Source organism: Notothenia rossii (assembly GCF_949606895.1).
Source record: "Notothenia rossii genome assembly, chromosome: 6".
Lineage (NCBI taxonomy): Eukaryota > Metazoa > Chordata > Actinopteri > Perciformes > Nototheniidae > Notothenia > Notothenia rossii.
In genome coordinates, this window is record NC_136909.1 from 77,280,324 (window position 1) to 77,298,074 (window position 17,751).

The 17,751-nt window shown below is 39.3% G+C and overlaps 1 protein-coding gene across 2 annotated transcripts; it reads left to right on the forward strand.

The window, feature by feature from the left end:
• Positions 1-573: 573 nt before the first annotated feature.
• Positions 574-15,225, forward strand: LOC307043683 (carbohydrate sulfotransferase 15-like). Of its 2 annotated transcripts, none has more exons than XM_079688366.1 (8): positions 574-815; positions 6,480-7,100; positions 7,941-8,280; positions 9,916-10,053; positions 12,325-12,502; positions 12,657-12,813; positions 14,531-14,678; positions 14,789-15,225. In XM_079688366.1, the coding sequence occupies exons 2-8, from the start codon at positions 6,654-6,656 to the stop codon at positions 14,977-14,979; spliced, it is 1,599 nt and encodes a 532-aa protein (XP_079544492.1). In that variant the 5' UTR covers positions 574-815; positions 6,480-6,653; the 3' UTR covers positions 14,980-15,225. The 2 variants fall into 2 exon arrangements, with proteins under 2 accessions (XP_079544492.1, XP_079544493.1); XM_079688367.1 differs by having other exon boundaries at positions 575-815; positions 12,325-12,481.
• Positions 15,226-17,751: the final 2,526 nt, after the last annotated feature.

The following is a 17,751-nucleotide window of genomic DNA, read 5'->3' on the forward strand; positions in this document are numbered from 1 at the left end:
TGTTACTGATTTATTTGGAGCTTCATCTGGTTTTAAACACCAGAGATTATTAGAGATAAGGTTTTTTTTAGGGTATGTTACTGATTTATTTGGAGCTTCATCTGGTTTTAAACACCAGAGATTATTAGAGATAATGGGTTTTCTAAAATCAATATCAAGGTTCAAGGTTCTTTATTTGTTAAACGAACATAGCTACAGTGAAGTTATGTCGATGAAAATCTTGTGTCACAGGCTTCTCCAATAGTGCAACACAGATATTGCACCTAAATGCATTTCATGTACATATTTGTACCAAAGGATTGTTGCTGTTGTTGGTTATTATATTCATTGAAGTTTGTTTGAGCATTTCTCTAATTAGGATAGCTGTTAATGTTAGTTCATTTCGCGGGCATTACCCAATAGGAGACCCTAAGCGAACCTGGCAAAAGTAGCCTTCATATGGATTTGCTTTTAAAGTGATATAGTTCTCGTCATAACGTCAAACCGAATCAATACATAATTTCGATGTTGAAATGTAGATAAGATTGGCTCTGCTGTTCCTCACGAGCACCTCCCCTCCCTCCTCCTCACTGTGTGTCGCACGCAGGAAAGCTCAGTCAGATGGAGACTCCGGAAAGTCCGCGTACAAACCAAGCCGGCGTCTGTCAGCATGAGCACCGTTCATATTGAGGATATTTCCACATTTATTTCACTTATTTCACTTATTGTATTAAACAGACAGCCGTTAGGTGGTTCTCATTGCCTTCATTGGTGCTCACCATGGCTCGTGATCGGCGACACAAGAAGCGCGTGGATTGAACCGACTCAACCCCAGTGTGAGTATCTCCGTTCAACAAGATAATCTGTTACAAAAAGATTGTTTATCTGTTTGTTATTTTAATAGTTGATCACTCAGTTTTTTACTTGTTGCTTATTTCTCACCTTTTTAATAGTTGTTATAATACATCTTTAAAATAGTGGTAATGTGTTATCAGACACTGTGACAGTATTGATCTGTGTATGTATTGACAGCCTGTGCAGCCCATAGAAGCCTAAACTTTAATACAAAATTAGGAAAGACAAATATATAATCAAAATACTGCATACAATTCTTTAATAAGTGTCCAGAAAGTAGTCTTTCAATGCAATACTATGGGTTAAAGGCTATGCAATGCTTGAAACTAATGTCCTCCTGGTTACATTTTTCCCCTCCGTGAACAGCTGCAGAATATCTTAGTGTCAGGTCTCCAGGGGGGTAAACACTCTTGGTCTAGAAGACTGAACCAAAAACAGGACAGTGTCATGAGGCGAAGATAAACTGCTGTAAACATTTGTACACGCACTCCCAACATCTTGCGCTTATCTTGTCATTATTATTCTGTTTATTGTAAGATAACAAATTGAAGCATTCTCCAAAACATCTCAATATTTGACAGGAGACCCTGGATAATTTATTCTATTACATGATTCCTGTTATGCACCCCAGCAAACAAGCGTTGTTCGCTTCCAGCTCATTGCCATTTTTTATATTTATGTTCTTGTGTTGATGTGTAAGATGTTTACACGCTCACAGTTTCCTTTTGACATTTAGTTCAATTTCCTCCCCTTGCTTTCCCCATTCTAGTTTATTGAGAGACTACAGCACAGCCGTCCTCTCGACAGTTAGGCAGATGACCTTTAGAACAAACCAGCCTCCGTGGACTCTTAGTGCAGCTTCGAAATCAGTTCAGTTATTGTTAATTGGATTTAGGGACAGTTTGTAGCCCCTCTCCACCCTTCATAACTCTGCACATGCTAAACCATAACCCTGCTTCTGGACTGTCAGGTTTACTTGGCAAGAAGGTTGCCACCTGAGTTTACTGAACAAATGTCTGGCTGAAGCTGCAGAGATGTGAAAGCATGCCTCTTTTGGCCAGAGCTGATGCTCGGAGGATTACGTAATGCTTCAAGTATGAGAGCGAGGGGGTTGAGCCATATCAGATTGTTTAGACTGGACTCTGGGGGTCCACCACAAATGGAAGAAAAATACTCTGTAACAGAGCGCATTGGGAATGTGGGAGGTTTGCATGATAACAAATTGTTTTGGCAACAACTCTGTGTTTCTATTTCAAGAGTTGCTCGTGTTTTACTTGAGATTAACACTTCTCAGTAATGCAAGATTGGCTCTAAAGTATTTCAGTTTTCGAATGTATGATTCTTTGAAGTCAAACTCTTATCTGCAGAAGTCACTCCCTTGTTTTCCTGCTCGAAATGTCTTGTAATTTCCCTGATTGATGATGTTTTTCTCTGGAATTTTTCTTCTTTGTTTATTTTTCTTTGCAATCCAATGATGTATGTTTGAACTTGATATCTCCAAAGACTCAAATCAAAAGTAAAAGGTTCATGAAATTGTCTTTAATTAGATGCAGAAAGGCTATAGCCCCGGATGAGTCATCATCCAAGGCAAATATTTTTCCTAATGTCTAAAAGCATTAGAACGTGAGATCGGGCAATGCTTGAAGTGAAACAGAAGTCATGAGTGATTGATAACACATCATTATGTTAATGCTGCAACAATTGTAGCGTAATTACAGGTTTAAAACCTGTGATTACTTATTAGATTTACCGAACACCTTTAAGAGGATTTTGAGTGTGGGAACAGATTTAGGTTCACAGTAGTTCACAAATAAATCCTCTGATCAAGCTGCTACATGTTATACTGTCATGGTTTGTGTGTGCAAACAGGATTTATAGTAGTAGGTTGTCACAGAAGCAGGTGAACGTTTCTGACTGATTCTGTCTTCAAGCGTTTTTTTAACGGCTGAATTAACAGCCAAATGTTCTTGTGGTTGCAACTCAACAAAAACATATTTCAGGTTTGAGAAGAGTTAAAGCTGAACTTTTGACACTCTTTGTTCCACCTTCAGATTAGGCAAATCAGTGGAAAGAATGTGATCTAATTGTTGTTGTTTTTTATACTTGAATTATGGTGTTATCAACCAAAGATCATTAGCTATTTATTTGCCAAAACCTTTTATTTGATGTTCTCTTATGATCAATTGGGTCTTGACATATGCAAGTACTCTGTGGCCAGATGTTTTTCACAAAAAGGAATTAGCATTCTCAGAATTCAACAATTAAATCTGTTAAGATCTTTTACAAGAAATGGGCTATTTCTTCATTGTCCCATGCTTCTACATTCTACCAAGTTCCTTTAATATCCGGTTAGTTGTTTTTCAGTAATCCTTTGGAAAAACTGACAAATCCAACTGAAAACATAACCACCTTGGTGGAGATCAAAATGACAACAATGCAAACATATTACTGAGCGTCACAAAGTTGGTAGTGACTCTCTGGAACATGACCATACTTGCTGTATTTTTTACTTTGCAATGTGGGACATTTGCCAGAAGTTAAGGTAGACTCACTTACAAATAAACTGGAAATACTCTTTAAATGACCTCAGATCCATCTCCTGCCTTTAGACATGTCCAGCCCCTCTCCCTCACACTCGTTAAACCGTAGGAAACATTTTTCAAGTGTCCTCTGCTTATTATTATTGTCACATCGGTTTTAAAGCGCTGCTAAAGCAAACAACCCGTTCCTGTAAGAAAAACACATGCATGCAAATATACACTCTTAGATGCATGAACAAATACACCGTTTAGCTTGAGAGGACAACATCTGCAGCCCAGATGTTGGTGCGGATTGTGGTGACCTGGCTGATCAAGACAGACACAAGAGGTTTAATATTTCTAGAGCTTTTCTTAGCATGCATCTGGTTTGTTTAGACTGTCCTCATGCTTCAACCACCTGCTTGTTTAACAGATTAAGAAGTTACATTCCTAAGAGGCAACCGTCATTTTCCAGTGTATTTCTCCTTAGTAAGGAGTGACAAAGAAGGGGAGGGATGCAGTCCACTTCCTGAGATATTTGTGTTCTTAGAGAGCTTTTAGATTTCCTGTCAAAAAATGTGTCCATTATCTGATTATGGAAATGGCCTGAGAAAGATAACTCCCAGCGAGGAGGTTTATTCAAAATTATTTTGACTCTTGATTTCTTCTCCATCCACACGAAGTAAGTTTTATTATCACTGCAGTTTGGTATCCCATCCGTCTTTGTTTGACTTCCCCATCAACAGGGAGGCCGTTTTATTTCCTTTTGTGGCATTAGTTTCTCTTGTACCTCCCATTTCCCAACGCTGGGATTCAGCCAAGTCCCAGTCATAGAGTGTACTGTACAAGGTCAGGATGTGTTTACACAGTTACAAACATGAAGACATGATTAAAACCTGTTCAGTAGATGTGAGAGTTTGTGTATAATGAATGCTGGTTCTTGTAACAGATTGTGTCCTCGTCATGTTGGATTCTTTCAAGGTGCTCTTCACATTCGTAGAAGCTCTATTTCATGCTGAAATGTAAACAAAAAAGATGCTTTGTCTTCATACAGCATGCAGCTTTTTGTCTCTGGAACAGCTCTGCAGGGATGCTGATTTTCAATCGCTTTCATTTCTTTGCAGCAGAGACTCAGTTGAGGCTGATTGGAATCATTTAGTCTTTTCTGAGCCTTATTTTCTACCTTGAGTCAAGATTTCCGATGAGCTAACAAACAACCCAACCCATAGAATTAGCAACACGAGTAATATCTCATTCTGTCTTTGATAAATGAGTCTTGACATTTTGTGCACTTAGGACAACAAAGGCCTCTAATGCAATGATGAATGCAGGCTTTTATTTTGAGTCAGCAGGATTTTGATGATGGACTTTCACCTCAGTCAATCCCACCTGCTGTTTTTCTTCCCGCCGCAGATCGATTCTTGGCCTAAGAGGTCTAAAAGGCTATCTCTCCTGCTCTTTCTCACACTGTTCATTTTCATCTCTGCTCCTTCATTTCTTCATATTGTGATTTACCCTTGACTCAGTGTCCTCTTTATGCTCTGTCACATTTCCGAATCTCTCTCATGTGGAATCTTTCTTCAGACATCAATCTTGATGTATTATGGCTTCAGATATCAATTGCCTCCATTTTTAGAAATACAAATGCAGAGACAAGATCAAAATGAGATAAGAGAACACAAATATGATGTTTAACACATAATTAAAACAGGGCTATGGCAGATATCAGGATTGGTGAAAGCAGCATCCTTTACAAATAACTTAAAACTGTTAACCACTGTAGATGTCAAAGTAGTGTTAAGCAAGTAAGTTGTTGACATTTTAAATAACGCACCGCAGATATTTCATTAAATGGGGCACATAACACACTAGAGGGATTACAAAAAGGTATTTGTCCAATCCGACGCAGGCCTGCAGATATTGCCATGCATTCCTTGTATGTCTGGAAGGGCTCAGAGCTGTCCCATTATGGACTCTGCCTTTGAAAAGTCCTTTGAGCACACATTCGGCAGGTCCGCCAAATAATTTACGTGCACACAGGTCAAAAGCGTGCAATGAATGTGTAGATGCTATAAATATGACGCCTGAAAATGTCTTAAAGGGGTACTCAACAATACAGTGTATCACGTCCATAAAGTTTTGGGACTAATAGGATAGGATTCAAACTAGCACAGACGGAGATATTCTGAGTGCTTCAAGCTCAAAAACACTTGATCCTACACTTCCCATAATGCAGCTTTATAGTTTCTTTCTTTGAACTCAATCTAGTTTTGTCACCTAACGTGACTAAGATGGAGTAGCACTCAATTTGACTGAGAATTTGCACCTTTAATGATGTAAGTGTGAACATGTTCCATAATGTTGGGCGCACGTTAACAGGCCCCTGTTGTGCAGTAAGAAAAACATTGTTAAATTACAGAGTTCACTACAACTGGTGCAGGATTTCATTCACAGCTCCTATGGGATTGTTAACACTCTGCAACAAAAGGAATACATTACTGGCTGAGGAAGAGTCTGAGAAGTGTTTTAAAAACATTTCACACTTCAATGTCTGGAATTCATTTGCACTGGGCATTAGAAGTAATGATGCACACTTTCTTTTTATTCATGCGGTGGGAAAAGAAAACAAAACGTGTGCCCTTGCGTCATTGCGTGTCCACCTGTATCAATACCTCACTTGGTTCTCTCAGTGAAAAACTTTGATCTTGAAAATCGTATTTCCAGGTTAACAAAATAAAGCTCTCAGCGGGCTTTTAGCTCACACAGAATAATCGTGTGTTTTTAGTATTGAATTACAGAGTAACTATTATTCTGACCTTGAAAGTCTCTTAATAGAGCTTGTCCTTGCGTTTGCTATATAGCCCTCATCATAAAGCAAGGGATCTCCATTCAGCAAGACCACACACACTCTGCAGCTGACCTCAAACATCTTGCATGCTTCTGAATATAGCTGCAAATGTACCTACTGATGCCTCAGAGGTATCCCTAAAATACCCTAATATTAAAACATCTTTACACCACCTCTCTAGGAATGATGGCAGCTGACTGTAATAATTCAAAGGAAGCTACACTGCTCATGTTTGTGTAGGAAGCCTGATGTTTTTCACAACTGTTTCTGATTTGCAGGAGGCCCTCCTGAAGACTGCAGAGCCAGAAAGAAATGAAGACAAATGATCTGCTGCAGATTGAAACCTTTGAAGAATGGACACATCATGACATGAAACCTCCTGTAGGTGAAACTTGAGCTCTTTGAGGGAATAAATCTCCCCTTTTACATGCCTACTCCGCTTCTATGTCAGTATGTCACTGTCGGACTGCAAATATGGGAGCAACAACCACACGGACTACACTCACAGCCTCCACAGCTTGCCCATGGCTGAGAACTATGGGAAAAGGCCCGTACGGACATCGTTTGACGTGAATACAAATCTGGATATCAAGTGGTCGCTGAGAAACCTGAGGAGCATCTCGAAAGTGAAAGTGGTTAGCTTCCTGATGGGCTTGACTCTGACCTTCCTCATCACTGCTTCCTACATCCTAACGTGGGACAGGAAGGGACTTTTGCTCACCCCCTCACCCTATCAGCTCAGACCTGCGGTCGTCCTGACAAGCACAGCAGCAGCCGAAGCTCCCTCTGGAAATGATTTAATAGACATGAAACTGCTGGCGAAGAATATCAGCTCTAAACTGGAATACGCACCCAGGAAGGTGCCTGATGAAAAGGATGTCGTTGGAACGGACTCCAATGTAAGTCTGTGGAAAATTGTTCTGACTCATTTAGCTGTAGAAGGGTGAGCCAACTCAAATAAGGGATGTTTTTGTTATGGTTCCACGCTGCGATTATGCAATGTTTCCCCTCAAAAACACGCTGGTAAATGATCATTAAGGCTACAATGGAAAATGTTGATCAGAGACCGCTATGATTGCTTTATTGTTTTGTTGAAGAAAGTGAACTGTAAGAGACGCACACATAACAAACAGCGTAGAGTTAACCCTGCAGTAAATGCCTGTTTGGTGAAGCTCATAATGAGCAGTGTTTGTTGAGACTGACAGAGGTGTTGATTACACTTAGAGCCAAAGTTCGTACAGCTGTTGGGTATATCACGTTTCATGTGTTGCTCAGGACCCACTGAGTGTGTTTACAATGTGCTAATGTGCTGTAATTCTCCTGTGTTTTAGTGTATGTTCTCATCATGCTTCTCCACATTACCCCCAATCCTTTTACAGTCTGTATGGCTAAGGCAACTCTGACATTAATACTGAAATTACAATAACGGAGATAGCCACACAAGTGAGTCATTAAGTCAAGCTACCATTTAGTTTTTGATACATGAATATGTAATGTTGAGTCTTTCAAAGCAACCTAATGCAACTAAAAGCTGCAAAATCATGTAATTTGGCATTTAATTATGAATGTTTTGATGATAAATTGTTACTGCTGAGTTTAAATTACATGACTCAAAGACGCCATCTTCACGATCATGAAAAATGTCACTATTTAGATAACTTCATGAAATACTTCTCCCAATCCTGACAGTATTTTGTCAAGTGTATGTGGCCTTCATTGAGTTGTTTTCCTCTCCGCAGCTGTTCTCTGTAATTCCTCGCCACTTCCTGCCCGGCATTAAGAGCCCTTGCTGGTATGAGGAGTTCTCCAGTGAACGCAGCACTGATCTGTACCAGAGGAACCTCTTCACTCGGCGCTCAAAGACCTTCAAGACTGTGTGTGACCACCTGAGGACTAACTTCCAGCAGCACTTATTTCACAGAGGAAGCAAAGTGTTTCGCCTACGCTGCTTACCGTACTTCTACATCATCGGACAGCCGAAGTGCGGCACGACGGACTTGTTCCACAGGCTGCTGCTGCACCCAGAGGTCAAGTTCAACACCATGAAGGAGCCGCACTGGTGGACCAGGAAACGCTTCGGTAAGTCGTCAGGAGGGGTGTTTCTTAATATGTTGAGGATGATGGTGGAAGCTAGATTGAAAGACAGGTCTAACTGTTTGTTCAATTAATCAAAAAGAAGGAAAAAGATAGCATAACATACGCTTTAAAGTTTAGTACATTAATTGAATAAAAGAAGCAACTGTTTTGGTAGGCGTGTGGCGCAGTGGATAGAGCGTGGGTGTTCGGATCAAGGGAGCACAGGCTCAAACCCCACTGTAGTCAGCATGTCGTTGTGTCCCTGGGCAAGACACTTCACCCCCAATTGCTCCTGTGGGGATTGCCCACAGTATTGAGTATGTAAGTCTCTTTTGATAAAAGTGTCTAACAAGTGACAAGTAATGTAATTTAATGTATTCAATCAGGTTTGGTCCTGTTAGGATGCTGTTCATTAGACCATTTATTTAAAAAACTCTATGGTTTGAAGCATTAAATCTTGATCAATCCATAATTTCATTTCAAACCTTTATTTAATCAGATTGGTCCCTTGAGATGATAGATCTCTGTTTCAAGGGAGACCTGCAGCATATACAGTAGGTTCCACATGAAACATAAAACAATAAAGGACATCATACATTATATTTACAGGTTACATTTACATAGTTATAGAAATGTACAAGTGCCCATAGTATCAACGAGCATTTCATTTAGCCTAGCTTTAAAAACATGCAGAGGAATGAGATTGCTCAGTTTCAATTCTTGCTGAAGATTGTTCCAAGCAAGTGGCGCTGCGCACATAAAAGCTGTCTTACCTAAGACAGTCCTTGCTCTTGGCACATCTAACAATACTACATCATGCGATCTCAGATAATAGCTGCTTGCAACTCTCTGTGTTATCAGAGAACAGATATAATACGGGAATTTACCCAACATGGCTTTATAAATAAACGTGTTCCAATGACTGAGCCTCTTTACAGTAAGTGATGGCAAACCTGCCTTGGCATACAGGGTACAGTGATGAGTCAGTGCTTTACAACTTATGACAAATCTCAGTGCACCTTGATAGGTGGCATCTAACTTGTTCAGGCAATAGGCAGGTGCATTCATATACAACATATGACTAGACTTTTCCTGGCCTCAAGCAAGAAACAGGACTTGTTTCTGAAAAAGAAACCTAGCCTAACCCTCAGCTTTTTAAGCAGGTCATTGACATGAAGTTTAAAAGTAAGACAATCATCAAGCCAGATATCAAGGTAGTTATAACAGGTAACCACTTCAAGTACTTGTCCTTGCATAGTAACAATATCTAAAACAGGCTCTGGTGTCTTCTTTTCTTTTGAAAATAGCATAATCAAAAGAAAAGAAAGAGAACCAAATGTATAACTGTATATTCAAAATCAATACTATGAGAACACACAGATAAACTGCACTGCAGATGCTTCATAATACAAATCTGCAAACATTGTATTCCCTCTAGAGAGCTTTTAATTTGAGTTACTGCTATTTGTCTCTATTGCATACAGGAAATATTATTATTCAAATAACATTTCCTGTATGCAGTGGTTGAATATTAATTGTTTGTGCATGTAATCATTTTGCGAAATGTAGTAAAATGCTTTGATGTCTATAAAAGTGTGAATAATAACAGTTTTTATGTTGGTGTTTTTTGGGGTTCAGGCTATATTCGTTTCAAAGATGGCTTCCAGGAAAGTTTTCCTGTGGAAGATTACCTGGATCTGTTTGACTTGGCTGCCCAAAACATCCAAGAAGGAATCAGTGGAAATTCATCTGGGGACCACCGCACACTAATAACAGGTGTGTGTGTGTGTGTATGTGTGTGTGTGTGTGTGTGTGTATGTGCGTGTGTGTGTGTGTGTGTGTGTGTGTGTGTGTGTGTGTGTGTGTGTGTGTGTGTGTGTGTGTGTGTGTGTGTGTGTGTGTGTGTGTGTGTGTGTGTGTGTGTGTGTGTGTGTGTGTGTGTGGTTGGTGTTATTGCTGTCCATTGTGCAGATGGAATAACCTTTAAAGTCTTAATTTCTTTCTTCTGAGAATATTTGAACTGCCAAATACTTGGATTCTGACCATGATTCAAATCACAGGTGTCTCTTGTTTTCCTTCCCTTTATTGGCATGCTATTTCTCAGTGGATGTTTCATCAGTGTCTCTGACCACAGGAGCACTTCAGTGACGCACACGATATTAAAGATATTCTGTGGTCTAGGAACCTCAAACAACCGTTTCTTCCACAACAACCTTTATTCACTCTTCATGCATCTGTGATTATAAATGATCTTCACACAAACTCTGGGCCTGGCCCCGAGAGACACTAGATAATACCCTAAATTAACAATGATGAGGGTCAATCTCTTATATCGACTTAGTTTTGTAGGTGTTCTTCTTTAAAAATGTGCTTCTTTGCCTTGGCTTCTGAAGTAAATCAAACTGTCTTATGTATTTGTATTGATACTTATAATAAATGAATTCATTGAAAAAAATCTAAAAGGTGCAACTGCCCGGTCACAAATCATTTTAAGCGTTCATTTGAAGGGCATCTTTTTTTCAGATAAGTAAGGCTTCACTTGCCACTTGCCTCTTTCCAACAGCTATCTGATAAATTTGCACTACCTAGGCAACATTTCTTCAGGTATCTACAGATTCGCAGTTTTGTTAATAATAGATTTCCTCAGTTTCCTAATCACCCAACTGATTCACCGCTAGACACACTCCTTAGGCCGTTACCTACTCTGAAGGGAATGATGACGTGTATTTACACTCAGATTTATTCTCTTCGTTTGGTTACCCTGAACTCCATTAAATCTCTTCGGGAAACGGATCTTGGGGAGGAGATTTCTGAAGAACTTTGGGAGAAAGCACTCGCTAATGTACATAAATCTTCTATTTGTGCTAGACATGGACTGATTCAGTGAAAAGTAGTGCATCGTACACACTTTACTAAGCTCAGTCTGTCTAAAATATATAAGGAGGTGGACCCAACTTGTGACAGATGTAGCCAAGCACCGGCGAGTCAAGCACACATGTTCTGGTCTTGTCCGGTCTTACACTCTTATTGGACTGACATCTTTAGATCACTGTCAGAAATCACTGGAAAACCGATCGCTCCTAATGCCATGACCGCACTGTTTGGTGTAACTCCACCCACATGGCCACTCTCTTCTCTGGAGACAGCGTTCATAGCCTTTGTTACCTTACTAGCCAGACGCCTGATATTGCTCATGTGGAAGTCTCCAACATCCCCTTCACACACCTTGTGGTTAAAAGAAGTCCTAAATTCAGCCAAACTCGAGAAAATAAGGTGCATACTGAGGGGCTTCCTGGGGAAATTCCACAAGATGTGGAACCCCTTCTACAAGTATATACGGGAGCTGGACATGCCGGATGTCTTTGTACAACAGGGTGGTGGACCTGTGCTATGTTTTTTATTTATTTATTATTTTTGATATATTTGGTATTTTTGTTCCATTTATGCACATTGTTTGATTTCTACTTTTGCATTATGTTATTAATAATGGACTTAGACTCAGAGCCTTTAGATTTAGATTTTTTATTTTTTTTTATTGTTGTTTTGTCTTTGTTTTTTATTCTGTCGGACTCGAATCACATTTTTGTCATCCTAATTTGTTTGCCAACTGCTATTGTGCTGTCTGTCCGGCTGTTTGTTTATCAAAAACTAAAATAAAAAGTTTTTTTTTTAAAAGTAGGGCTTCACTTGCAAGGACCTCAACAATATTTATTTTAAAGTGAAGGGATGTAGGGAGCGAGGGATGAATTCATGAAGGATGGAGGGATGAAGGGTCCAAGAGAGGTAGGGAGGGATAAAGGGATGAGGGTAGAGATGAGGTAGTAAGGAAAATGGATAAGGGGAAGGAAAAGGGTGTCTGTATAAGTAGATTAGCAGGTTATCTGAGGCCTGGCCCGGCTCCCAAATCTTAGTCAATTTATCACCCTCATGTGTTCAACATTCAATCTCAACTTTTAATGTATTATGCCTAAATGTCAGCACTTCTTGCATTTTAAATGAACTGTTTTTGACCCGAGGTGATGCTTAGACTCTCCATTGTCCTCACAGGTGAAGCCAGTGCTTCCACGATGTGGGACAACCAGGCCTGGAGCTACCTTCCCTCAGACAGGGAGGGGGCCATGCCCCCCTTCCTGGCCCAGGACTTCATCCACACAGTCCAGCCTGGCGCCAAGATCCTCATCATGCTTAGAGATCCAGTAGAAAGGTGTTGTGGAGAAATCCATCGGTCTGTGTATATCCAGATTTTCCATTTTGGATTCCTTCTAAAAGATTTTCCTTCTGAGGATATTTGTTTAAAATCATAACACCTTTTGTCCGTCCAGTAAAATGTCCTTTCGAAGTTCCAACTGGCTGACAACTCTGTTTCCTTCTGTTCCCAGACTTTATTCGGACTATTTGTACTTCAAGATCGCCAACAAGTCAGCAGAGGACTTCCATCAGAAGGTCGTGGACTCTGTATATCTGTTTCAGTCCTGCCTGTCTGAGGGTTCACTTCGTTCGTGCGTCTACGACACCAGCCTCTCCAACTCTATGCCGGTAAGCTGAAAGGATCCTCACTTTTCACTGTTTGAATATCAGTTTGCATTTAAATACTTAAGTCATTATTTAAAGCTGACAAAATCAAAATCTTTCTTTTTAACATCTATATCCACATAAATACATTTCTTTTTTTAAAGAAACGAAAGTAAATGCATCCAAATACTTCAAAATAGTCCGTTTTTCTCCAAATTCCAAACTAAATCATAAAATCTGTCCATCTCTTTTCTGAATGTTCCTGAAATGTTTCCCATTGAGTACACTTGCCTGCCTATTTACCTGTCATTGGTGTACAGTAGTAAGTGTGGCAGTAGTTTGAGTTATGATAAATGTATCTCTTTGTTCAACCAATAAAGGGATAGGCAGAAAATAAGTCCTCCTCCTTTCCATGGCTTCATCATAGCAACAGCAGGTCTATTGGTAAATCAATTTCCAGAAAGGCAAAGTGTGTCTGTATGAAGTGGAGTGGTTTTAAATTACATTTACGGCACTCTCCTTCTGCACAAGAGAAAATACAACCTACTAGCTGACCAGAGTCACCTCAGTTTATATCCTCCTATCCGGCAGCGCTCCCTCAGGAGGAGGCTGAGTTATGAGCGCTGTCGGTGTCACCTCTAATCACAACATGTCTGTGACAGCACCGTTATCCAGGCAGATTTACTACAGTAAAAAGCAGCAATCAGCTCGACCTGAAACCATTGGAACAGAAACAGAATCCATCAAATCTAACAAAAACATTCAGAAAACACCATTACGTTCTCTTTGTTTACATGACTTTGTTTACTGTTATGGATGAGTTGAAGATGAAGCTTTCAAAATCCAATTTATTTTTAGTCTGGTGTGGCACTTTGCTGCCCTCTTGAGGACTCTGAGTGTCTGTGGCAGGAATTTAAACAACAACTTGAAGAGTGAATTTAAAATCTAGAAATGATCAATACTTCTTAGTGTGAGTAAAACATAAAAGTATTTGGTGTCACTTTACTGAATATTTATTATTTTTAGTCAAATCTGTTTGACACTTAAAGATTTAAAGACACTTATGCACATTAAATAATATGCATTGTGTTTTCATTGGCTTTGTTGACAAATCAAAAGCTTACAATCACCAAGGTATATTCTCAAAATCCAATTTCTCAGCTAATATTGTTTCCATTATTTTGACGGACACATGTGCGTCTGCTGTTGACTTTTCACCACACAACACTTAAAGATGGGGTATGTAATTTTGGAGAAACCAGCTCGAGTGTGCTAGAATTTGAAAATACACAGCCGGAAAAAATCTGCCGCTTCCTTACAGAGCCCCTCCTCCAACACACACGAACGTGCACATGACAAATGAGGGCACGAGATAAGTTTGTGCACAGATGGAAGGCTGACAGGCAGGTAGGCCATCCAGTTATTTTAACCGGGCCGGCTAAAATGATTGGTCGTGCTTTTTACAGTACCACGGCTTCAACAGATGACGTTTTTTTATGGATTTTTTGTCAAAGCACTTCAGATATTCATTGCTATCAGGATGTTAAGAGCATTCCATGGAATATAACAAAAAGTGTATCTCGTGCCGGTTTCTCAAACGTACCTACCAACACCTTTAAAGGACTCATTTTTTATGTTTATTCACCATTTGATATTGAAGTTCACTTTTGATATTGGAAACAACAGTTTACCAAACGTTCTCACTACAAGAGACTCACAATGTTACCTTTTTCCCCCATAGGTGAGGCTACATTTAGGGATGTACATCATCTTCTTTCTGGACTGGCTGACAGTTTTCAACAGAGAGCAGATTCTAGTTCTTCGACTCGAGGACTACGCAGCCAACCTTGAAGTGACAATCAAGAAAGTCTTTGATTTCTTGAGTGTAGGTACGTATCCAAAAAGCACCTTCAATCTTTCAGGGAGTTTTTCCATGTGGTTATCTTTGCCTCAAGCCTTCACATCAGTATTGTTAAGGACTCTGTTATCCTCCCTGCAGGCCCTCTGTCGCAGCAGGGGGAGGCAGCGCTCACCAGACGGCCCCTCTCTAACACCCGGAGGACAGCAGACAGGAACCTGGGTCCTATGCTTCCAGCCACCAGAGACTTTCTCAGGGAATTTCACAAACCCTTTAATCATAAACTGGCCAGTGTATTGAACAATAAAACCTTCCTCTGGAGTAACACTTGAAGGAGCATGGACCATTAGTTGATGGTTGTGAATGAGCAGACAGAAAAGAGGTAAAGCAGGACTTTATAAGGTAATGTACAGCTGGAGAACTCATACACAGTGCATAGTTGTATATGGAGTTAAATGAAGGTCTGATTTACTGTATGGGTTTTAGTTGTGATATTTATTTGATCTTGAAAGAATGTGAGTGACTCATTGAGTCAAGAAGATGTTAATAAAATAAGATGAATTTGTGTTTTAATTTGATGCTTTGGTTGTGTAGAAAATTAATTCCAAATGCACCACACATCCACACATCTTAAATTCTGGAGTTTTTGCTTCAGTTATGGCTTAAAATACCAAGTTGAATATCATGTGATCATGATAATGGGATTACATTTAACAAGAAAGATCCTCAGAAAAAAAGTTTACTTGTTACTTTGTTTGTCATTGCATCTAAGACAAATAATCTAGTGTCGTATGAAAGGGATACATGTTATTAAAGTGATTTCACAGGGCTGGTTTGACCACAGTGTGGGTCATCAAAAAAGCATTTTAAAAACCCGATAATGTAGACATCATGTTCTAGAATTAATCACAAGAGGGCAGCAAAACACAAAACTTCACTAACTCATCATCAAAACACTTTTTCCTACCATGATATCTCACACTGTTAACTGTCAAATACAATACACGTCAAAACACCCACTAAGAATTAGAAATCATATTTTGTTTTCTCAGTTATGAAGGTACAATGTGTTTAGGGCCAGTGTACACATCATCAGATATACAAACATGTATAGTACACACAACACCAATACAGTATAATCTAATCAAAAGAGACAGGTGGGACCTGATTACCCGACTATCAGGAATTCAAATTCCTCCAGGCGATTATGATAACTGTATTTACAATCAGTCTAAAATATTTAGACAGAATATCAAATGGACAAAGTAAAAAAATGGATGCAACCTCTTCTTACATACTGTAGGTCCCCATAATGTGCCAATAAATCCATATTTGTATAGATGCACCATCAAATATCTGATGAAAGGGCAGAGCTTTAATATATAATGATTATGAGAGCGTTGGGATGTGGGAACCTGCTTTTTAACTGAAACCTTATCTATGCAAGATGTTTTAATTTGTTCGACTCCATTGATAACAAAATAACTGTATCCGTAATCTATGATCTAATTTCTCAACCTGATGATTTAGTCCTTTTTTTTTTAGGATACAATAGGAAAATCTTATGTGTCATACTTATACAAGCATTGCTTTTAAAGAGCTTTCATGAAACTCCACGGAAAGTTATTTGCTTAGATAATTTTTTTATATGTTTCTCATAAATCCGCCTGAAGGCCATGACATGCACATGAAACAGAAATGCAAATGCAGGCAAATTGACAAGATTTATTGCGATAATGGAAATTAATAAGAAGTACATTTGCATCCGAGGTGTGTTTGTCTGGTCTCAGTATAGTGTAAGTCTAGATGTACGTGGATAATATAGAATGAGGGGTGTGAAGCGGAATACAATACCAAATGCCAAACAAAGGGGTGCAGACTGGGAAGAGGAAATAATTATTCTGAATGCCAAGGCCTTTGCATCCTGTAGGAGCTGAGAAAAAAATACTATTTTAGCTTCATTTTCTCTCCCCTATGATCCCAGACCCTCCTGCTTTTCACAGACGATTGTGTGTTATATGATAAACTGCTTGTTTTAATGACTACATTACTTAAAGTGTGTACAATGCCGTCAGATCTGTCTTTTTTTAAACAGATCTTTACATGTAAACACTCCCCTACTGATTTATCATTATTCAACCCTTTACTGTGCCTCACTTGAAAGGTTGATTTCCTATTAACGACATTTCCATTTCAGGTAAAAATGTCCCTCAGTCATTGTCAACATACACTTATTGAGGAAAGGAAATCAAAGATAAGAGATTAAGGAGGGCTCTTTGCCAGAAAGTCACCTTTTTTTTGCGCTTTAATTATGTGCATTTACAATGTGATTGGTCTCACGGATAAGGAGCCGCAGAGAGAGAAAGGTAGTCAGTCCTGGCTGATTGCCCTCTTCATGAGATATTGATGTTACTCCTCTCCAGGATTTTCAAAGGCGGAAGAAACCGCTGAAGTGTCTTCAGACATTCCTTCATTTTATCAAGGAGGTTAGACATCCTATTGTGCAAACATGGGTGCACATTCGTGTGGATGTATTTCAGGAAGATGATGTAAGTGTCTACTGATCACCCTTTATTCCTTTTCACACACATTTTCACAGTTTCACACCAGGGAACTGACAATAAAACACATTATCAGAATCATATAATGCCAACTAAATGTATTAACTGAAATAAAATCTTCCCGCCTGAAAATATGTGTTACAGCGGTTCAAAGTAAGAGCAACATGTTGTTGCAAACTTGAAAAGAAATACAAAAAGACTAAATACTTCTGTCCAAGTCTACATTAGTGATGAGCCAAAAAAAAAACACTTATCTGCAGACATGTCCACTTCAACCACAAAAGTCTGCACTTACTGGAAAATATGTTTTACAGACAAGGTAGGAACAAATGATGCTGTTGCTATGCTGGTTTTGCACCATCACTTTTTATGAGTTCTTCATTTTCCTCTTTCAAACTGTTGGTTCTTCAATGAAAGTTTAAAAAGTCCCTTGCCGACAATGATGTAAACATTTGTGAGCTTTTTAAGAATATACAACCAAATTCACATTGTACAAAAAAGGTATTTTCAGGTAGCACATTAACGTATCAAGCTTCTGCAGTT